At 43.2% G+C, this 23707-nt stretch overlaps 2 protein-coding genes across 2 annotated transcripts in view; both read left to right on the top strand.

Annotated features, from left to right (window-relative positions):
- Positions 1–294, top strand: part of C5H7orf57 (chromosome 5 C7orf57 homolog) — a 51128-nt gene extending 50834 nt beyond the window's left edge. Inside the window, exon 7 of the mRNA XM_059728596.1 lies at positions 227–294. Within this exon, the coding sequence (XP_059584579.1) occupies positions 227–264 (38 nt within the window). The 3' untranslated portion in view covers positions 265–294. The remainder of the gene's footprint in view (positions 1–226) is intronic.
- Positions 221–17584, top strand: UPP1 (uridine phosphorylase 1). The gene is made up of 7 exons (XM_019483883.2): positions 221–294; positions 5212–5329; positions 6445–6603; positions 7636–7750; positions 11014–11223; positions 12299–12445; positions 14839–17584. The coding sequence occupies exons 1-7, from the start codon at positions 242–244 to the stop codon at positions 14976–14978; spliced, it is 942 nt and encodes a 313-aa protein (XP_019339428.1). The 5' UTR covers positions 221–241; the 3' UTR covers positions 14979–17584.
- Positions 17585–23707: the final 6123 nt, after the last annotated feature.

Below are 23707 nucleotides of genomic sequence, written 5' to 3'. Positions count from 1 at the left end.
TGAACTATTTTGAAGGAGCTGGGTTCTTTAATATCTTTACGATAACTGTTTTTATTTGACTTTTTGCTGTTAAGCTTAATGCCTGTATAGTCTAGATGCCTTATCTATGTTACAATTAATGAAATTTAAATTAAAAAAATGGGATGGCTGCTTTCACAGAATCAGGGTCTTATTCTGTAATGGAACATACAAAACTAAAATTGCATATACTGTTTTCTTTCTCAAGGTCTAACTATACGGAATGGCTCCTGGACTGCCGGATAAAAAAAAGGCTGAGGATGAACAGTCTTCCAAGTAAGGACCAAAAACAAATTCATTATCTAGTTTGAGTTTACTTAACTACTTTGAAAGCTCTAACACATTCATTACATACTTTTCTTTTTTTTAAAGGTAAATGCCTACAGGCTAAATGTAGACTTTCCACAGGTTTATGCTTATCACATTTGATGAAGTAATTATGTTGGTTATTGTCGATGCTATTTTTGTTGGGGGGTTTTTTGTTTTGTTTTTTTTTTTTACATTTCTTTACTAGCAAAAGTGTAAATGTAGGTGTGGTTATACTGACATTTCAAGGAATTGGAATAAGATATACAGATGAAACAGTCTTTGCTTTATAAGGAGTGTCAGTTAATTATCTTAAGTGAGTGATATTCCATGCCAGTGAATCTTTTCTGGTGTAGGCTAATCAGTAGGTGAAATTTTGGCTTTAGTGGATTCAGGAGGATCTTTACAACTGACTTGAATAGAGCCAATTTTAACCACATCTTTTTTGAAGAGCGGATTTTGAACAAATATTTCATTTTTACTACAAATTAATCTCAGTGTAAGAAAACGAAACTTAAGCCAAGGATGAATGATTGGTGTTCAAATACTTCTGTTTTCTCTATCTAGCAGCTGAAATATGCTAAGCGTTGTATATAGATGCAAGAGGATAAGTTCTGTAGTTTAATATTCACTTGCAATGTATTATAGTCTATTTACTTGTGTCTTAGCTTTATTTGTTTAATTGAAAAAATAGCTGATATCCTATAGAAATGAATGGTTTTCTGCTTGTACAAGAAAAATGTAAAATGCTTCTAAATCAAGTCCTAACTGAATTTTATAACTTCTTATATGTATCCCCAGAGCCAAATATTTGGTCTGTGTTATTGGTCTGTTACAGAAAGTCAGGGAGCCCCGGATCATCTAGCAAGAATAATTTTGAGCCATGTGGAGAATTAGAATCAGACTGAGAGTGCTGATTTTCCACAGCCACGCTCTGCAGGGTTCTCTGGCCTTTGGAAAGATCTAGCCACTCATCATCTCATAAGGATGTGGCTGGGTTTCCCATTGCTCTTGTTGTCTGCCAGTTCCTTTGTCAGGTTTCCTGGGACTACTCCCTCTTTGCAATAACTGCCCTGATGGGATGAATTCTAGGAGAATGGTTCTCTTGTTCTTTGCTTTTTCTTCCCTTTCTGTTCTTTTTCACATTCTTTCTTTTCTCTCAGTGCCTCTGATTTTCTCTTCTTACGCATTGCCTCTCTCTTCTTTCCAGTTACCTTTCCTCTTGCTACCTCTGTTTTTACTGAATTATTATAAACTTTTTCCTACTAGGATTTCTTTTCAGTAACCATCTGAAGCCAGCCTGGTAAAATTTCAGAGAATAATGGTCCTTTCCCTCCCTCCCACATCTGATAATCTGGTTACAATGCCAGACATTCAGGGGGTGGGGTAGGCCATTAACCCTGCCCTTCTGCCACCAAAGAGTGTAGGAGGGAGCAATGTTTTGATGGCTGAGTTTGTATATTAACATTGCTGCAGATTGTACATTCTCCACACAGTGAAGAGGTGCAGTCTCCCAACCCTCTCCCGTCATGGATCACTGCTCAGTTTCCTTTGCTCTAATATTTAATTATGATAGGCAAGTCTGTTACTAAGCTTGCCTGACATTCCCTACTATAAGACCCTGTTTTTCAGTTGCTTATAGCTGCCAAGGTGAAACACTTTGCTCTGAAATTTTCCTTGCCAGGTGTCTACTTCAGGCTGTATTTTTCTGGAAAATGTTATCCAAAAGAGTTCAGAGATTTCCAAAAAACAAAGCTAGGATAAACTATAAGAAAATACTTTTTAAAAGTCTGGCAGTGTTGTCAGAGATGGGCCTTTTGCTGGTCCCTTGTCTAAATCTGTCCGTGTCTTAAACATTTGCTGCTTGTTACAAAGATTGCAGTTTGTGTGTGCTCAGTAGAGATTTTGCCACTAAGTTCTGTAAAGATTCTGTTCTCACGGAGGTTGCTCCATACCCTCGCTGCTGGTAGTGCTGGCCAGTCTGTATGTGCCCTTTCCCCAGACAGTTGGTTAATGGAACTGAGAGTAGGAATTCCTTGCTTCCTCCTCTTTTGCAACTGGAGCTCAGGCAGTGAAGAGGAAGAAATCATTTGAGCTAAAAGTAGAGCAGAACCAAGAAGAGAGGGGAGGGTAAGGAGTAGATTGGGGTAAAGGTTGTGGTAAGGCTAGGATAAGTGGGGATAGAAAAACTGAAACTAGGAATTGTGGAGGAAACTGGGAGGCTGTAGCGAGAATGGTTTGACTGGTTGAGCAAGGAACTGCCAGCGGTGGGGACCAGGTCATCTGAAGAGATGAGGTGGAAGACAGTGAGTGGCTAGAGGCATGGTAGATCCAGAATTTTGAAACAGCGGGGTGCAGATGGTATGGCGGATTACTACGTATAACACAGCACATATTTTTCTCTAGTTAAAAAGAAACTAGAAGCTTTACTGATACGTTAGGGGACTAGGGTTATACTAGTTAGTTTATGATAGAAGCAAAAACAAATATATCTATATTGGAATGTGCATTAATTTGCTCTACCATATATCATTTATAGAAAAAAAGCAACAAACTAGGCAAAAGTAATCAAAATATGTTATTTTGTTAGTCCTGTAGCCATTACAATTAAATGTACATCTCTCTTTCAGATTCTTGAAGCACAATCTAATCTTGAACATTTTGACTGTGCTTGACAATGCTTCACTGAAAGTTATTTCCACACCTTTAGCTAGTTAAAGAAGTGTCTTCAGGACTGTGAAATGGGAACTACAATTATCAGGAACAGCTCACAGACAACAATATTTTAGAAGAAAGGGAGCTTTATTAGTGCAACATCAAGACCATTTAAAATGAGAGAGGGCCATTATCAACTGTGGAAGGAAGAGTTTGGGAAGAATAAGGTAGATTAGTCCTAAAGTCAGTTGACTTCCTCCTTGCTGCCTGAATAGAAATGTTGCTTCCACTTTCAGGCAGTTGGTTTTAAACTTTGGGTGAACCAGGAGTCAAAGCGGAAAGGGGTGCCACTACAACCCTGTATTTACCCCTGGCTGGAGGTATATGAGTGGAAGTATAGAGACACTGGAGGTGTACAACACCTGGCCACCTTGACCACTCAGCAGGTTGCAGTCATGGGACTCAATTGCTGAATCCTAGGGGTGTTTTAAGTCTCTGGAATCTGGTGACAGTGTGGGCACTGCCTTTCAATTTGGGATCTTGGTGTACAGTCCCCAACATCCAGGCTTTGCTCTTCAGACTACACAAAGTCCTCTCCTAGAGTCTTCACGAAGGAGTGAACTCTTAGTTTAGCGCGTAAGTCTTCAGGATATATGTGACAGGACCAAGGAATCCCATGCAGATCCACAGAGGTTTTGTTCAGGTTTTCTAAATACATTGGCTCTATTTTTGAGACAAAGTCCAACAGTTACAGTTCATTTAGAAAATGGCAAACCTCCTAAAGGCAGTGCCCTGTATAATCTAGCTCTGACTTTCCCTGGGAGTCTTGCATGGGGCAGGCATATCTGTTCTTAGGATTCCTCCTGCCTTATTAGGCTCCTGCACACAGGAGCGCTTCTTTAGTTTTTTTGAATGACTGAGACGTTCTTTGGGCTGAGGTCAGGTCCCCAAGAGTGGTCTAGGATTCTTCTACTGGTAGGCTTCTGTACTGGGGAGTCTCCCAGCCTATCTCATCTTCCTCACCCGCAGTTTGTGCCTAGTAAAAATGCATCCCCTGCTACAAAAGCATGTTCTAGTACTTTCCCTCCTACCGAGAGCTGCTTGTATTTCTCTCCCCTTATCTTGCCCAGAAGAATAGTATGCCCCCTCCCTCATGTCTTCCTCCCAGAAGAGCAACTCCTCTCCTTTCATAATGTTCATTCAGCTTTTAAGGACAGTCTCTGATCAGCTCCAACAGGTGAAATAGGTCACCACTACATCACTTTTCTGTCCATTTCTGTCTCACAAACCAGATCTCTAGGGCTGGAGATAGCATATTGCACAAGAAGTTTGCAATTGAATGGCAGAGCATTCAGCAGCTAGTCCAACAGCCCTTGGGCTTGTAGGCCAAGTAGAAATAAAAAGGCAGCAGGAAAGTGAAGGCCTACCCTACCTGCAAAATGAAGCTTGCAATCATGATTGTGGGTAGAATCCATTAGCTGTATCGAGATTGTCTGAGTTATTAAGAAGGGACACTGATATTAGATGAGGGGCAGAGGAAGGGTAATGTGGGACTGGAATTTAGAGAGAGGGAAAATGGGGGTTTAGGGGCTATGAGACAGAGCTTATAAGGATTTGCGATATGGGAAGAAAACTAGTATTTATTTGGGTGAGAGGACCGAGGACAAGGAGTTGTACATGGGACTGGGTAGGCAAGAAGGCTAAGGAAGTGGAGGAAGTATAGAACTGGCTTGACAGGGACAGAATACATGAGGAGAATGGGGCTGAGCAAGTTGCTGCAGCCACAGAAGACAAGACTAGGATAGGGCTGAAGGGCACAAGATTTGGGAGAAACAAAAAGGTCCCCAGGAACCAAGCTCCCCGCAGAACCCAGGATGGAACCCATGGTTCTTGCCCACGTGGTTCTGTCATCAGCACGTATCTGTGAAAAACACAAGCAAAACGCACCTCAAGCAGTGTTGTTCCCCTAGAAGATGACAACTTATTAGTGCTTCACAACCTTGAGGAGCTTTGTCCTGTCTAACAAATGATGCTAGGCCCTTTGGGAAAAATAATACATGATTAAAGACCCAATGAATGCTGTCATGCAACAGAATGGAATGAAAACAGCACAAGCAGCTTTAATTATGATTATACCCCAGCATCTAGTGCTTGTCTTTGCATACCTGAGGACCTTTTAAAGTAGGATATTGTGTGTAACTTATACTTTCCACTGTTCTGCTGTCATGACAGAAAGAATCTCATTCATCTCTGCAACCCTCACCTTGAGCAAATGAAAGAAGATGTCCTGTACCATTTTGCTCTTGGGACTGGTACCCAGGATTTTCCTACCTTGTTTGGAGATGTGAAGGTAAGATACTTGATTTCATTCTAAAAGCCGAAACTTTTAATCAGAAAGGAAAAAGTTAAACTGCACCTTAAATTAAATTAAAAACAGCAGTCTAAATCAGTCTGGGAAAGGCCTGGAGAGAAGATATGGCCTTCCCACTGGGAACACTGTTGTCATCTTCAGATGGTTTTATGGCTTAGCAAACCTAACTGCTTTTTTCTGTATTGGGCCAAACAGTGATTCCTCTCTCATTTCCACTGAAGTCAATAACAAACTTCCACCTGTTTTTGAGTGAATGCAGGACCAAGGCCTAAGTCCCAGAGATTTATCAGGATCAGGACTGAGTGTGTTTTCAGCCTTTGGAGCATCTTCTGCAAGTTGATGACGTGAGCATGTCAGTCTGGCTTTGTAGCAGCTGTGGCAGTTCTTTCTCCTAAGTCAAAATGCAGGGACTTGTCCCCTTCATTCCAAACCAAGAACAAGACCTGAAATAGCACCTCTGAACCCACAGAGAGAGAGAGCCTCAACAGCAAACTCTCCTATGAGACTTCATATCATCTTTTAGGACACAGCATTGCTGACAGTTGCTCTGTGCCCTGGAAATGGGTTCTATGGGGATTAGGGGACAGAAATAAACCTCATTTAAGTTTGAGTTTGGCAGTGCTTTTTTTCCCTGTTAGGAAGGGCACTCTTAGCCTCTAGTTCATTCTTGGGTAGCCTCTGAGTCTGCCAGGATAGATATAAAGCCTTCCCTATTGACCTAGTCGGAGCATTTCTCTTTGGTGCCTTTTTACATCTCCCACTTCACAGCAAAAATCCCTCTCTGGCTTGGAGAGGCTAACATTTTTAAATGTCTGTAAACAAGCTGCCCTAGTTCTGCAGCTTTTTAGTATACAAGTGCTGCAAGTAGCAAACAAGGCAATGATAAACAACTTATTTGAAACTATTTTAAACCTGGCCTTTAGACATTTCTCATAATAGCTTCCTATAAAAATCAGAACAATGGAAAATCATAGTTAGGAACAGTTTTGATTTAACTTGAGCTTTTTCATCCTTATATCTATCTTTGCTGCTTCTTTGATGTTATACTGCATCATGTATGTTAGATGTGTTTTGTTGAATGCTGTCCACACTAGTTTGTATGTGTTGGAGGAAGCCCTTCACGGATGAAAGCTTTTATCACCTACGTAGCTGAAGAGCTTGGACTCAGGACCCCTGGCTATGACCATCCTAACATCTGTGCAGGGACTGACCGGTATGCCATGTACAAAGCAGGACCTGTCTTATCAGTTAGTGTAAGTATCAAACATTATGAGTGGTGGTGGGAGAATGATATTTCCATTCTTCTTAAAAGAAGGCAGGCTTGGTTTTGGAAGAATAGAGGTGTTCCAATATGTAGTGTAACCCTTTTAATTGAAGTCATTTGTGTGGTATTGGGCATGAATGCGTGTAGCCTCTGAAAGATCTACAGCCACATTCCTAGGTCTGTTTCAGAAGTGCAAAATCTCTGGCTCAGTAAGGCCTTAGCAAAATCTTGCTTCCCTTTCCCTGTTACCCAGGGAAAATGGCTGGGCAATACTTAGCCCCCAGGGTCTCAGACATTCCAGAGAGAAAGGAGATGCAGCAGGGATGTCCCAGTGATGTAGTGACCCCTGGCTTCTGCAGCGTCTCCATGCTGCACTTGAAATGGGAGAACAGACCTCTATGGAGCAAGGGACAGATGTCTGTATCTCACCCAGGATGGATCCAAATTTGGATATTGAAAAGTGCAAAGGTGACTTGGAAGTACCAAAAACAGTCTTTGTACTTAATCATTGCAGGAAGCCACACTATTAACCTGCCATGTCAGCCCCTGGTGTTATGAGTTTTCTGCTGTCTTCCCTTCAAGCTGTGACTTAACTCAGTGTGTTACAAATTGAGGGAGATTCTGGCTTGCTGAACTTAGTGCTTTATACCACAAGCTCTGCCTTTTGTAAAGTTGTAGCACAGCTATAGTTGCTATCTTTCGAGATTGTTATAAATTTGTGTAAGCATTATTCTTGAGCTATATAGAAGCTTTGTGTAGGCATGTAACTGTGAAGAATTAGGGCAGGGATTTGGCATTTCAAAATTAACCTATCTGGACCTGATGTAGTGTCAATGGACATCAGGAGGTGACTTCGTCTTTCCTGCAGTAGGCTTCCAGTCAGGCCTGTAGGTTTGGTTTTTATGAAAACACTTTTGACTTAATTCTTCAAATAATAACAGGACAGCAATATGCTCCAACTTCTTATTTTTCCGCACCAGTTTATATGAACTCTCACTGTAAATTTCTGTTTTTGTTTCAGCATGGTATGGGTATTCCCTCTATAGCAATCATGTTACATGAGCTGATCAAACTGTTGCATCATGCCAAGTGTTCCAGTGTAACAGTTATTCGCATTGGCACTTCTGGTGGAATAGGTAATTTTCCTCTGGATTTCTTTCTTTTTAAATGAAAATATTCTGTACTTTAAGGTTTGTAGACATAATAATACCTCATTAAAAATGTTTAACATTTATTTAGTTTTTAAAAGAGCTTTATAAATGAATTAATGCTCATCTTGGGAAAAGTAAATATTATAGTCCTGACAGTATACATAAAACCAGTGCTAAGAGTGACTTGCAAAGGATAAGAATTTGCACCCTTTTTCCTTATATATGATTGTGGCAGTGCATTTGTAGTGCCTGCCATGTTAAGGGCTGAGTCAGGCAGCCAGTAGGTGCCTGATTGTGGTGGCCATTTTACAATACAGGCCAGCTATATAACCACAGCAGTTCGCTGCTGGCAGCCAGGCAGAAACATCGCTTGGCTGAACTGCTGTATGAAACATGTGGCAGGTAAGAGCAGGGAGCTCTTGGTCCTGGGCATGACTGAAAACTACACCCTGCTGGGATAGGGAGGCCTGGTGGGACTGCCGGTGATGTGGCAGCCCCACTCAAATACCAGGATTTCTTACCTCCCTGGTGAAAGGTGGGTCAGGATGCCTCGATAACCCCTAGCCCCCACAACAACATGAGTATAAGGGGGCCAGGCATGGCTGCGGCTACCTGAGCCCCCACAGGGGAACATGACCCCAGAGGCCCCAGGGATGGGATAGATGTGTAGCCTCAGAGAGGGGGTGGTAATTGTGCGGGCCGGGCGCGAGGCGCGGCCCGTCTTTGCGCACGTGGGCTGTGGCCAGCAGCCCGGGCACGCGGGGTCGGAGAAGACCGGGGTCGAGCTAGAATTAGTCACGGACGCATAGTGGTTGATTTTAAAGATTGTTTACTTACACCAAAGATGGTCGTGGTGTAGGCTGGACAGTTTTCCAGGCACAGCTCCGCTTAAATCCTCATTTGAGGATTACGACAAATTCGCTCTCTCCAACGGAGTTGTTGAAGCTCCGTGGGTCCGTCTCTTTTGTTCCAGGAAGGGATATGTCTAGGACTCTATCGGCAATGGGGAGAGGCCAGAGGCTGTTCAGGCCCCTGTTGCCTTTTAAGAAATACGTTGGGTCCGTAAGGATCCGCAGCTCTTAGAGATCTTCACACAAGGCGAAGGTTTTTCTCTCTCTAACTCCAATTTCTCTCCAGCTTGGGCAGAAACTACCCAAGCTCTTTATACGGCTAGCAAGCCAATCGCTAGCCGCCCCATGTGCATAATTTCACGTGAACCAATAATGTGGTTCGAATTTGAATACAAATGGCGGGAACTCTGCACCGAGCATTTCTTAGATGCAAAAAGAAATGCACCATGCAAAGAAAGCTACAAATTGGCGGGAAATTCTCCGTTGCACTGGGGTTCTCTTCTGCAGCAGAAAACTGTACTGTGCAAAGAAGCTGCAATTTAGCGGGAAAATAATTTAGCAGTGCCAAAGCACACACAAAACAAAAATCACACCCTTGGGTTGTGACAGTAGTAACGGCCCTGATAAGGGTTGAGTAGGGTTGTGGGATAGACTGAAGGGCAGCGCATGGGCCAACCCCCTGGGGAACAAATGTTGGATATGAGAAGCTCGGTGAGGGGCTAGGGTGGAGTTAGTTCTCCGTGTAGTGGATTGGCTGGCCACAACCCAGGTGAGGGTCGTGGGAGAGGCCCAACAGACTGCATGTCACCACCCGAGGCGTGATCCGGATAAAGCCCTGAGGCCTACAGGAGCTGCTCCAAGAGGGAGCAGAGTGGAACAAGTTGTCAATGCAAGAGAGAGACCCTGTGAGAGCAGGTGGAGTGCAAGAGGCCCTAGTGAGAGGAGGGCAGTATGAATGTGTCTATGAAAGAGGCCTGATGAAGGACTAAGTTGGCCCGGCTTTTGGCTGGGAGCATAATGTCATCTTGGATGCCATCTGTGAGGCATGGGCCACTGGGTAGGGGAGGTTTGGAGCGGTGGATAGTGCCCCTGGAATCAGGGCATGTAATGGGTAGTCTCCCACATTTTCCACCAGTTATGGGAACAGTAAAATCATGGCAGGCGAGGCTGGGTGAACTGTCCCATAGAGGTAGGTGAGCGGGCCAACTTGAGACTGAACCCTGAGCTTGCCGCCTGTCACGATGTATAAAAATATGAAATTTTACTTTTTCTCTTGTTTTTTTTTCCCATTCTGCTTTTTCATTAACTATTCTGTTTTTGTCTAGCCCACAGTTACTCTGAGTGGCTGGAAGACTAGGAAAAAGGTCGCAGAACAGTTAGAGAATCATAGAAAAATAGGGCTAGAAAGAGCATGAGAAGTCCTGGGTTTGGCAGGAAGTCAGAGCTGAGCAACTTGGAGGGATTCTGGATTATAATTTGTTTCTGTTCATCCTTGTTTAATTCCAATAACTATTTGAGTAGGGCGCTTCTGGTTTTGCTCCTATTCTTGTTTGTCAGAAAAAATAGACGCTGGGAAGGAGAGGGATGTAGAGTTGCCTCCTTTCTCCCAGCCTGCTGCAGGGGGCTCAATTGCTTCCCCTGTTCTGCCTATCGGTGTCGAGCTGGCTGTACTGTTCCTGCCTGCTCCAGGAGCCTCAGCATGTCTGGCACGCTGCACACCAGCGTGCTTCCTTGCTCTTTCTGCCCCCCAGGTTCCGGTGGGGCTTTTAAATCTTCCCGCGGTGGCCGCTCTTGCCACCACGATTGGCTCGGCTTTTCCCTGCCCGGGGAACAGCTGATTAAACAGCTGGTGTAACGCTGGCTCACGCAGCCGTGGCCACGGTTCCTGCTCTGGCTCCGGCTGAGCCCCTGGAAGTAAGTTTCCCCCGCGGGGGGGCTGTTTGTGGGATTTGGGGCCTGTGGGGACTGCCCTCTCCCCTTCAGGAGAGCTGTGGGGGCTACTCGTTGCCACAGGGAGATAGGACATAAGTGACTTTTCTCCTTGCTTATCAATCTGAAATTGTCTTTGGTAGTTCAGATCATCAAGGCCATTAGATTTTACTTCATGGCACTTTTGCCTTTTTATCTTTTTTTTTTTTTTTTTTTTTTAATTGGTGATATGCTGCATCTTGCATGCAGACAATTTTTTAAAAGCACTTGTAATAATAACATGAATTCACTCATGTAGATTCCATACTTTTTCCCATTGAATTTTGTAGGAGCAGGATTGAGCCCTAAAATATCTTGTTTATATTAGAGAAGAAGGAGGTTGAACTGCTAATTACCTTATGTATATTATATTAATACATATATTTTACAGTTAAAAAAAGCTGTTTTTTGTTGTTTTTTTTAATGTAGGTTTGGATCCAGGCTCAGTGGTCATAACCAGGCAGGCTGTAGATGCCACCTTCAAGCCTCAATTTGAACAGCTTATACTAGGGAAGAATGTAATTCGCAGTACAGACCTAGACGAACAGCTAGCTAACGAACTGATGCAGTGTAGTAACGAGATAGCTCAGTTCAATACAGTCATTGGAAATACGATGTGCACTTTGGATTTCTATGAAGGTAAGTCTCACCATAAACTAGGGAAAGAACATTAGTAAACAGCAACATATGAAAATCCAACTTTACTTTGGTATAAAGGCCCCAGTCCAACAAAGCACTTACACTCTCAACTTTTGAGATGAGCAAACCTGTTAACTCCAATGAAATGAATGACTTTGCTTGGAGGAATATTTAGCCTGAAGGTCTGCCAACAATGTACAAGGCAAGTCCCAGGCAAAGCAGTGTTAGTTTGTGCCTTTCTTCAAGCAGTTTGAAGGGATGATGAAGTTATTGTTTATGCATTAGGGCTGAAAATCAAAGCAGCAGGTTTCCAGCTTGTGCCACAAAATGTATTACAAAAACTGAGTTTGGGTGTAAGCACTTTCTTGTTTGTGAGTACAACTCCTGAAAACAGAAAGATACAAGCTTGAGAACCATGTTATATTTATCTTGGTTGCATATAGCTTAGAATTGCATGATAGAAAATATCTAATCCTACTGGTGTTGAAGCTCCAAGTGGCTGGCATAAGCCACTTCAGAAAACAGGCACCAGTATTACCTGAGTTTAAGAAATTCTTGATCCCTTATCTTAAAACGTCTTGTATACAAAAGTGGCTTCAGTTGTTTCTCCTCTTAATATAATAAAGGAGTATCACAACAGCATTTATAGGTCTGGAGGGGGTTTTTTTCTAGGGAACTGTTAAGCTTAAATGTACACAGTATCTCAAACCAGCTCAAAGTGAGCATAACCTCAATTAAAATTCTTCATATATCATTCACTTGGGAGATTGTCCTACATTTTCTTGTGTGTGGATGTGAAAATTTAGTTGATTTTTTTTTCCCATTTCAAATTATTGTGTCCTAACTATGAATAATAACAACTTCCACTAATATTAGTATCATATCTATTACTGTAAAGCTTGGGAGTTCCAGTCATGGACTGTGCTATCCACTATCTTTCATGTGCAAAAGGTAAGCAACACAATGATAAATTGAGATGGATGTATTAGAGTGTAACAGTCATGTGGCCCTTGCAGTCTGGAATGTCCCTTGATTTCATCAATATGAAAAAAGTCTCTATGCATCTAATTGATAGGCCAAGCCCGTCTGGATGGTGCAATCTGCAGTTACACTGAAGGAGAGAAACTGCAGTATTTGAAGGAAGCATATGATGCCGGAGTTAGAAACATTGAGATGGAATCGTCAGTTTTTGCTGCTATGTGTAAGCTTAGTGGTATCAAAGGTAATTGATTACATGCCATTTTATTCAATATTTTTTACAATAAAAATGACTAAACTCGTGAACTAAAAACAAACATTAAGTGAATTCCAATAGAAAATTATGATAACACTACCATCAGCAATGTATAGTTCATGTTAAATTCATTTTAGGATGCTTGCTAGAGCTATGCAATGAAGGTCTATGCAAACACCTTCACAGCTTTCATCCAGTTTAGTCCTGACTAATACCTATTTCTGCTCTTGGAAAGCACTAAAAAGAAAACATAGCTAAATTACTCGTCAGGTCAACTGAACTTAAATTCAGTTAACTTCTTAAGTTCCAATAAATAAACTAGTTTATCTGAGTCAGTCAGGAAGCCTCTACATGCATAAAACTATAGTTGCTTTCTATAAGTGTTATGTCAAATTGGAAAATTTATTACTTGCATTTGCAATTCTGAAACAGTTAAGAAGGGTGTTTTGTAGCTTGGTGAATAATCTGGTGGCCACTTTATAAAAGTCTGATCTCCTGTGAATTTTCAGTTGTTAGGAAGTTGAAACTTGAGGTAACTGACCTTGGAGAAACAAACTAAATGTTTGCCATATTCACAGGGCTTGCAGCAAAGAAGAGGATTTGTGGGGAAAAAAATGAAAAGTACTGAAAGATTATGTACCTGAATGCAAATTTGCATAGAGTACTTAAACTAGATTTTGACTTTCACCTTTCTTGGGAAGTCTGGAAAACAAAAAATCCTCCCAAGGGCAAAATACCGCATACCACCTCAGAGTGATTAGAGAATATTTGTCATAGATTTCATTTTTCCAAGTGGTCTGGAGCATGAAAGAGTCACTTCATATGGGGAAACTGTTGCTTCTTTTTCTCTCCTCTTGGTTTAGAGAGGGAGAGTGCCTTTGGTGCCCACTGACTTTATTGGAAGTGAAAGTCACTCGGTGCCTGGTAAAGTTGACTTTGAGAGAGATGTTTCCTCTCCGGCTCTCTCTCACTCTAACCCTGCTCTGTACTCATTCTACTCAGGAAACTGTCCCTAGAAATTGGTCAGATGAAGTAAATGAGGTAGAGCTTGATCTTTAGTGGAATAGAGCCTTAGGGCTAAATTGTATTTCACTTTGTGTGTCTAAATGGCATGCAAATAGCCACCTAACTGTAGTTTTGGGCACTCACACAGTTTGGGATTTTATTTTGCCCTGTGGTGAAATAGAATCACCCTGCATGTATACTTGCTCAGAGAGCAGATGACCTAGGTTCTAGGCCTCCTCATGGGTCTTTGATTTCACATCTTCTTCCCAGCGCAATGCACTAGCCACAGGCTAGGCATTAGTCAGGCTTCTCTCTAGCCTTCCTCTTAAAGCTGACCCATTTCAACTTGCATTAACTACACATTGGATAAAATGGATGGGGAGCAGTAGAGAATATTCTGCCCCATTGGGAGCAAAGGTCCAGTCTAGGATCTAGGATTTTCTCTATTCCAAGGCAACATCCATCTCACTGAGGCACACACCCTGTGTCTCGTACTCTTCCTCCAAATGTCACATATCTCCCTCTCTTTGCTGGCTGTCCAGGGGCCTAGCTTCAAGAGAAGGTTTGAAGTGGGGTGTGGGTCATGTTTAAGCTTGACTTGGCAGTTAGAGTACTTCCCTGTGAAGCAGGAGTTAGCCATTCAAACAGCTTCTGGCTGGGTGGGGAGCTAGATATTGGGTTTCCACCTCCCATGTGCTGTAAACACTAGACTATTGGGCTAAGTGGTTGCCTCACCTCCTTCTTGTGGTTTTTGCTCAACTAAAATTTAGTACTTACCTGGCCTTGTGCACGAACCCAGCCAATCATGTGTTCTCGCATACCTGCTGAGGCATAGTGAAACCCTGCCAGACAATCTCATTAGGCACATACTTCCATGCCCAGACCTAAACCTCAAAACTCTGAGTAAGTAGCAAAAACTGTAGGCATGGGGCTGCATACATGTCATTTAGATGTGGAAAGGGAAAAAGGATTTAGCTGTTAGTCTTGAAATTATACCAGGCAGGCTTCAAATGCTTACTGAAAAAGAAATCCTCCTTGGAAAAAGTTTATAATAATTCAGCAGCAACACATTTTCAGAATGGGCCTCTGACTTTATTAATATCTTGGTAGCTTTTAGAAGCAATTAGTAAAAGCACGTGTGTGTGTGTGTACATATATATGTATATATGTGAAGCATGCTGGTCTAGTTATTTTAATTGGCAAGTTCGATTGTGAACTGATTGTACCCTCTGCTGGGTCATTGTTTCCCTGCCTATTTACTCTCCCTTTGTTTTGATGTCTTGGTTTGTTGTAGGAATAGAAGATGCCTTTATGTTTTTTCACTGTGAAATTACTAAACTGTCATTTCTAACTAATGCCATCTTTATCATCTCTAGCTGCTGTGGTGTGCGTCACACTGCTGAATCGACTTGAAGGGGATCAGATCAACACCCCTCATGATGTACTTGTGGAGTATCAGCAGAGACCACAAAAATTAGTGGGACACTTTATTAAGAAGTACCTTGGGAAGGTGTGAAGCACCTACACCTGTGTTTGTTATAAGCAGAAGGCCAGTGTTTCTCCATAAAGGTCTCTCTTGCTTCCAATAGCTTATATGCTACCAAATAGTATTGAGATGAATACTTTCTTTGCAGTATGCTTCAGTAAGAGAATGAGCTGAATTGTTTTAAATGAAGTTTTAGCTTATGTATATTATAGGGGGCATAAGATATTTTTCACTTCAGTACCTTAAAATAGTATAATTATGTACAACAGGTCCTATGTTATGTAAAAATGAGATTTTATTTATGCTCTAAGAAAGAAGATAAAGCATGCTTCTTTAAAAGGACTTGCAAAGCCAAAAATTAAAATATATAAAAAAAATCGCTACATTCCTCATTGTATCAAAAAGTCATGTCAGCTCTTAAAATTGCCTTTGGAACTTCACTTCATACAACTAAACTTTGGTAACCATGTCTTCAAGAAGCCCTTAGTGTTTCGTCTGTGACAAGTCGGACACATCATTCTCACATTTTAATTATGGTTTTGAGAAGCAAAAAAGCATGGACTGAATTGCCAAAGCTTTAAGGACCTGATTCTAAGCTGTTGTGAGAGCCCTCAGCTCCCAGGCAGTGATTTAGCAAAGCACTTAATTAAGTCCATGCCCTTTCAGCAAAGTACTTAAGCACATGAATAACTTTATGCTGTGGAACTTTCATTTTGCCAGATACAGGCCTTCAATAGCCTCAATAAGGTCTGAAGATTTTGCCAGAACTCTTGCAGGGTTGCATCTGACCGACTTATTTTTTTTCTCCTCCCTGTTCTGCCCCTCCACATCCTCCAGAGATGATAGGCTGTCCTGTAAGCACTCCTGGTTCTTTTGGAGAACTGCAGAAAACTTGTAGCTACAAATTTGCATTTGATCCTTTGGTGTAGCTTCTCTGGTGTATAGCATTGCTGCCAGCAGAGTAGTGGTTTTTAAATGTCATCTTTCACAATTTTGCCTCTGCTAATATAACAAACCTGTCATTATATACAGGGAAAGTGCATTGCTTTCTGCAAAGAATGTTTTACCTGGACTAGGAGTAATAGGAGTCATGGATAAACGGACCCTAAAACACAGCATTGATCTAGACCTAGCAAATTTCCTTGAGGAATATTGCAGTCATCAACACTCTGAGAACTGCTTCAGGCTGTACCCAAAAGGGAGTGAAGAGTTACAGATGTATTCCCCATGAAAATGGGGAAAATGATGAAAGCAATTTTGTAAAAAAGCTATCAGTAAAAGTGCCAAGGGTTAAAGCTTTTAGAAGACAGTTACAGTGGGCTCTTAATCTCATAGATTCATCAAGCGCTAGGTAGAGAAAAGCTCCTGCTGGCCCTACCTGATCATGGGGAAGAATATAGCAAAGGATGTCTTTCCTCAGCAACCTTGTGCATTCAGGCAGCACTCCGGGAGAAAAACAGGAAGAAATGTTACTTTTTATAAGAGGCTGCACCCCAGAGAGGAAAGAAACCTGCAAGTAGCTGGGCACATCTCCACAGTATGGATATTTCCAGAGACAGAAGGGACAATTGGTTTACCAGGACAAAGAACTCAAAACGATTTCTCCAGGGTGTTGTGTAGATGAGGGTGAAAGGTAGTATTAAGTCAACAGATGGCAGCAAGGGAAAAAAACAGACTGTATTTGTAAGTGAGAAGCAGTCTGTTTGCAGTCGGTAAGGGGCAGTATTATACTGTGCAGTCTTAGTATAGGAGTTTAAGTCTGTGGTCTTGTGGAAACAGTAAAAAGAGGAAAGAGTAGAGAGATTCTGGAGCTTGTTTTAGATACAGAAAATAGAAGATTACTTAAGGACTCTTAACAAATCCATCCATTTAGATTAAAAAGGTCATATTAGAAATCAGACATAGCAGTCATCTCTATACAGCCTACCATGAGCAGTGAGAAAGCAGCTAGCTGCCACCCTCCTGCTGAAATGTAACTCAGACTTTGGCCTGGCTTAACCTAAGCTAAGGTTCCAGCTTTCCGGAATAGCATTTGCTTCCTACTATGATGTTGGAGAACAGCATTTCAGTCCCTGGGCTCACTTCTTTGAAAAGTTTAGTCACTAAAACCCAATCTAGTGTGTTGATCCTGGCACTTACTTGCTATATCTATATAGATTTTCTCTTTCTGAAAGCATTTCTGTATCTATCATGCAGAATACAGAAGACATCTCTGCCAAGAAACTGCTCAGAAACAAACAAATCCAAAATAGATCCCACAATAATTCATATAGTTAGCAGTTTTCCACAGTTTAATGGGAAGCTGCAATGCAGCCTTCCTTGCAGTGCTGTATTCCTAAAACCAGAGTGTTATGTAAGCATAAAATCTAGCCCACACCCCACCTTCATTTCTTCATCTGGAATGGAAAGTGGCACCCACCATGTTTCCTCCTTGTTCCAGAGAAAACTTCGCTGAAGCATTCCTTCACAGTAAGTACCAAGTTGTCTACTGGCCAAGGAAGGAAGAAGGCACCCTGAAGAGTGCACTTTGTGGTCCAAGTCTCCTTCCTTATCTTCTCTTGAGATTTTACATACAAGTTGGTGGGATTGCCGTGTGTTTAACAGGCTTGTGTGTTTTAAACTATCCTTCTAACAGATCCAGGGCATTGGTTTTTCATTTTCTCTCTGCATTGTCACTTTGGGGGGGTAGGGAGGGCTGCAAAGGCAGGGTATAAGCTCTAAGATGTGTTGGTGTTCTTCTGAAAGGTGCAGAGAGCTTGCATTTCAGTTACTTTGTTGTAACATTGCCTGCCACACCAATTTGGTTCTGTTGTGACCCAGTCAGCTCCAGCGTGTCCTGAAATCACTCCCGTCCCAGACCAAGTTCCCTTAGAAGATGGAGGACAGTCTTTGACTTTTGAAGCGACCTCTTATCTTGGGGGCGGGCAGTTATTTTGGGCAGAGGGCCGCTTACCGTGTTTTGACAAGCTGTTGAGGGCCACATGGGTAGCTCTGCCCCTTGACAGGTGCCGCCCCTCCCCCTGGTTGCCATCTTGTGACCGGAAGTCCTGGCCTCTAACCCCTGACCATTGCCACCCAAAGTCCCTCCCCTTGCCCCTGGAAGTACTCCTTTCAGCAAGGGGTTTTGCCATCTCAGAACCAGAAAAATACCAAATTATTTTAAAAAGCAAACTTCTACAGCATTCATTAATTTGATTTCAAAAAATATTTTTGTCCTGATTTACATGCATTTGTGTAGTATAGAGGTGATTGCACAATAGCTTAAAATGAAGTCTTACTTTTGTATATCATGGGGGGTGCATATAGGCTTGTGGGGGGCTGTGGGTTTGTGGGGGGAGGGGGGCTGGGGTGTACGAGGGGGTATGGGGGTCTGCGTGTATGGCAGTGTGAGGTGGGGTGTGGGTGCATGTGAATGGTGGGGGGGGACTCGCCCTATGAATACACACACACACGCACACATACTCTGCCCTGCCTATGCACACAGACACACTGCTCCTGCCTGCACGCACACACATGTATGTACCGGCATGGCCCCGTGCTCCCCTGTCTGGTGATTCATCTGGGAGCCGCATGGTGCCGAAGGGCAGAGGTAAGAAGAGAGTGAAATGGCTGAGGGTGGGAGGAGCTGGGTTGCTCAGTTCTGCTCAGGGCTCCCCCTGGTTCCTACTGCCCCTGGTGCCTGTTAGCTTTGACAGACAGCCAGGAGCAAATAAATATTGATTTACTATTTTTTTTTAGGGGCCCCCCAGGCCGGATAGAATGGGCTGGCAGGCCAGATGCAGCCTGCGGGCTGTATTTTGCCTGCCCCTCTCTTACCTAATAACGGCACTTGTTCCACATAAGATCAGTTTACTGGAGGAGGCTGAAATTGCCCTGGTCCTTGCCAGACACTCTAGCCATAAAGTTTGTACTGGATGAGAAGACTCCACAGACCAGTTGGTAGAGGGACTAGAGGTCAAATTTCCTGTGGTGGGTATTGTGAGGGCAGAGAACAAGAGGAGAGAGATTACAGAAGCTATCAGAAGGATAAGAGAACATGAGATTAGGCATAGATCAAAGGAGATGTGCAAAGCCATGGAGAACCTGGCCCATAGCATAGCTAAAACTCATCTGTTCTGTTTTGGTAGCAAGTCAGTGGGAGAACAGATCCTTGGTGCTGAACAAAGGAGAGGGAATTACAAGAAAGAGGAAATGCATGCTCTAATATGTTTGGATAAAGGAATGAGAGCTCGGGTAGAATACGCAGGAATGAATATAAGGGATGATTGTAGCAAGCAAGGTGAAAGAAAATTTAGGAGAGGCAGACAAGTGCAAAATAAGTAAAGAGAATTTTGTGAGAGCACAATAATGGGGAGACAGGTTTATACTTTAATTAGCTATTTAGCAGAGAATGGTAGTGAAGTACCATCAAATAGTGCGGCATGTGGTACTTTCTGTCATTTGTGTGTACATGCATGCAGGCAATTTGAAGTGAACAGGGCATGAGAATGTATAGTTCCAACAGAACATATGGAAAACAGGTAACAATATTTTAAAAAGTTGAGAAAAAAGAAACAAAGAGTTGACACTATTCAACTAGGCCTTTTAACGTGGCTTCTCTGTCAGGTGGTCAAGGGTTGTGGTGGCAGACTGATTCAAACAGCTCACTATGCTTTTTCAGTCACAAGCGTGAGTTTGCTATGGACTCGGGATGATGCGGCTAAAAGTGGGCACCCCTCGTTTTGGCCATACATGTGTCTAGACAATTAGTAGCATCACTCCCTTGTTTGCTGTTGGTGAGAAAAATTGGCATGTTATGATCATGATAGCAATATGGGCTGCTAGGCTCTGGAGGACCTTTCATACCTTATTTTAATAGCTGGCAAAAACTTGAGTGTATTTCAGGTTCAGGAGTTGATTGGTTTATAGTGTTCTTTTGAGTGGAAAACACATAAATATTACGGCTGTGCGAAAGAGCAGCATTCTGCTTTGACTTCAGTTTTGACATTTCAACAGAACTGTTTCATTTAGAGTTTTGTTTGATTCTGAAAGCACTGTTCCGATTTGTTTCATCAAAACTATTTTGCTGTTTCGATGCTCTTTCGCTGTTTTTACCCATAGATTATAATGGGGAATCATAAAATGCAGTGGGCAGGCAGATCGGGGGCTCACCGCACCCCGGGGAGGGCTGCGGGGGCTGTGCTGGACTCCTCTCGGGGGTGCGGGCCCCCGATCTGCCTACCAGATGACAGACTTGCACTGGGCGCAGCCCACACCCAGCGCCGGGAAGATCGGTGCTGCCGTTGGCCCCAGGCGGCAGCACCTGCCTCCTGTCATCCAGCAGGCAGATTGGGGGCCCACACCCCTGGGAGGACTCCAGCGCAGCCCCTGCAGCCCTCCCGGGGGGGGGCGCAGACTCCTGATCTGTGCAGCCAGCAGGACCCACCTCTGGCAGGCAGATCAGGGGCAGCACCAGAGTTGACCTGAGGAGGCTGCGGGGCCCAAGGCAAATCAGTTCATGTGGGGACCTGCTCCCGCCCGGATCCTGCGCACACTGGATGTAAAGAAGTGAGGTAGCGAGTGGCCAGATGTGAAGCCAGCAGCTGCACCGAGTCCCCATGGCCACTCCGCCCAGCTCTGCAGGGCCCCCCAAAGCGCGGGGCCCGGGGCAGTCACCCTGATTCACTCCCCCTCCCAGGACAGCACTGGCTACTGCTGGCTCCAGGCAGCAGAACCAGCCTCCTGTAATCCCATGCACAGATTGAGGGGGCTGCTGGCACCCCCAGGAGGGCTGTGGGGATTGTGTCGGAGTCCTCCCAGGGATGCAGGCCCCCGATCTGCCTGCTGATTGACAGGAGGCGAGTGCTGCTGCCTGGGGCCAGATGACAGACCAGCACTGGTCTGTCATCTGGCAGAAAGATCGGGGGCCTGCAGCCCCAGGAGGACTCCGGCACAGCCCACGCAGCCCTCCTGGGGATGTGGGCGAGCCCCCAATCTTCCTGCCAGATGACAGGAGGTGAGTGCTGCGAGCTGGGACCAGTGCTGAAGCTAGTAAGCCTGGCTTCGAAACATTTTGAGTTCCCTTGTTTCATTTTAAAGCTTTTTCGAAGGCTTTTTTTTTCATTTTGATTTCGTTATTTTGAGCTCAAAACGCATCAAAACAGCTTTGAAATGAAATGCCGGGCGAAATTTCACATAGCCCTAATAAATATCCATTAAATGGAACCATTTAGTTGCAAGGCTTCATTAATAGCAAGATTTCTGTGTGTGGTTCAAAGCTATAAATTGAGCAAATTATTTTAATACAACAGCAGAATAATGAAGCCAGGATTAATTTTCTTGGGAAATTCTCTAGAACCTCCTAAGATGCTGACTTGAGTCCAGAAGTCTTCTAGTTAAGTACCCAAATTCTTAAAACCCAACAACTATTACCACAAGACAAATGGCAGAGCAGTGTCCTGTTTGTTGACTTCAGTGATCAGACACCTGGCTTTATGATGCCACGCAAAATACAGATTTCAGCAAGCCACACCTGTTCTTCACACAGATGCTGCAGCTGCCTACTACACAAATGGAAAATGAAGGACAAACAGTGTAATTGTGAAGAAGACCTCCAACCCATGGAACATCTGGGAAGAACTGTCTGGATTCTTCCACAGAGTGAAAGACAGAGTTGGATGTCAACCTTTCAGTCTGCCTTTTGAGTTGTCAAGCAAAAGAAATAGTAACTCCACTGCAGAGTTACCAAAGCTGGCATTACTGTCAGCCCAACTGCCATGAGTCAGGAAACTGACTTAAGGATCTTTGTTTTTTAAACAACATAGTGTGTTTTGTTTTTTTTCCCCTTAGCTTCCTATTTTGAGTCTAGGAGGGGTGGCTGTCCAGTTTCCTTTTTGTCTTTGGGTTGTTTTTTTGTTTCAGATGTAATTGTAACCAAACACCCAGTAATGTAGGCTTTCCCTCCCTGCCACAGAGGAGGGTACCATTCTCAGGCTTGGAGAGCTTGTAGAAGCCGTCCTCTCCCTTGTCAGCTTCCCAAGCCCTTCCTGTCCTTACCCAGCTCTCTCTCCCCCATCCCACTCACACATGCTTTCACTGCTCGGTCTTCTTCCTATTCACACTGTCCTTCGATGCTCCCCCTCCATCTCCTGTTCCTAATGTGTTTCTACACCATCTCCTAAGCCTCAGTGTTTCCCTTTCAGCTTCTCATTTGCCTGTACCCTGTTCAATCTCTCCCCACTTCACAACATTAATTTTCATTTAGAAACTATCTTCCTAGCAGCCTCATCTATCTTCCCCCTTTCTCCATCTTTCTCTGCAGCTCTTAAGTACAGCTCCCTCCCTCAGTCTCCACTTAAGCTTCTCTACTCAACCCATCCTGGCCACTTTCTGCCTCCTGTAACGCTATTCCTCAGCCATCTGTCCCATATGAAGCGGATGGCTTTGGTTTTGCCATATACAGAGAACTTAAAAACATTTCTGAAGAAGTGGCAGCAAAAGAATGCTTTGCTTAGAATCCAGATGCAATCACTTCCCACGAGATAAGTACTAGCTAACAGACAGAGACAACTTAATTGGCCTTGATGCAAGAAGCTTAAATCATAAATGAAACTAAAAACGAGTTCCCGATCACTTAGTTCCCTAGAGTTCCCCCAGCCTACAAGCAAGAAATAGGCAATCCCTTAAAAATTTAAAACAACAGCACAGTTTCTTAACATTGCACAGATGTCCCTTATAAATTCGTTAAATAACTCCTAACATAAAAAAAAAAATCCCAAATTTAGCCTTCTGCATTTCTCTATGAATTTATTGTTCCTGGTGTGCCTGTCTGAACTCAACAGGAGTGTTTCTTGGTTTCCATTGGCAGATCTCCTGACCAACCAAAGCTAGAACCATCTTTATTAAATCCAGGGGCACATCTTGTAAACATCTCCAGCTTCTATCTGGTAACAATCAGTTAGTGTTGTTCTTTATCCCCCTCTTTCACTTCCAATAAACATTTCACTGCCCTCATTCCCTACTGTGCCACAACTTTTCCCACCTCTTTCCTCTCTTGTAATTAGGTACCAGTGCTGTGTGTCTAAAGTAGGGGAAGCGGGGGTGGTGGGGAGGGAACCCCCCAAAAACCTTGGAGGATCTATGGATTTTTCAATATTTGCAGGTTTGGTAAATCTGTTTTCATTCAATCAAATCTAGCTATGTCCTAAAACAGCTCTACGGGAGTCTTCCGCATCATGGTATGCAGATTGGACTGGTGTACAAATAGAAAGCTCACAGTGCAATATGGCAGGATTCTTCCACTTTTTTTGCTTAATGCCTGTGTCAGTGTCTTCATAAAACACTTTGTCAGTCCACTTGGTGATAGGTGATATATAGCTAGTCTAATGGGTCTTACTGAATTTTGCAGTGAAAATGTTTGAAAACTTCAAAAATAAATTATGAACCATAATGGGGAACCCCCCAGAGTGGAAAACATTGCAAAGTACCCTCCACTTATTTTTTGTTAACAGTAGAGTGTTTCTCACATGTATTGTTCCTGGCTTTTATGATCACAAAGCAGCCACGACAAAATGCTTTTCTTTTTTGCTTCTGCAAGATCCCGGTGCAGCCTTTGCCAGGGCTTCATAGGCTACTTCTGCATGTTTCATGCAGAACATGCCAGAAATATCCTGTTCTGATTGCTGCTGCAGGAGTTGCTCTGAACACTTTGCTGTAAAGCTGGTTATCAAAAATTACTTGCAGCTATCCATTTCAGTTTTACCACCAGCTCAGATCATTCC

The sequence above is a fragment of the Alligator mississippiensis genome, chromosome 5 (assembly GCF_030867095.1).
Source record: "Alligator mississippiensis isolate rAllMis1 chromosome 5, rAllMis1, whole genome shotgun sequence".
In the NCBI taxonomy this organism is placed as follows: domain Eukaryota; kingdom Metazoa; phylum Chordata; order Crocodylia; family Alligatoridae; genus Alligator; species Alligator mississippiensis.
The sequence above is the reverse complement of the archived record's forward strand: the minus strand, read 5'-3'. Positions and strand labels throughout refer to the sequence as shown.

Coding starts and splice junctions, on each gene's coding strand:
- UPP1 (XM_019483883.2), top strand. CDS start 242: ATGGCTCCTGGACTGCCGGATAAAAAAAAGGCTGAGGATGAACAGTCT. Junction 295..5,211: donor GAGGATGAACAGTCTTCCAA/GTAAGGACCAAA, acceptor CTGTCATGACAG/AAAGAATCTCATTCATCTCT. Junction 7,751..11,013: donor TGGCACTTCTGGTGGAATAG/GTAATTTTCCTC, acceptor TTTTTAATGTAG/GTTTGGATCCAGGCTCAGTG.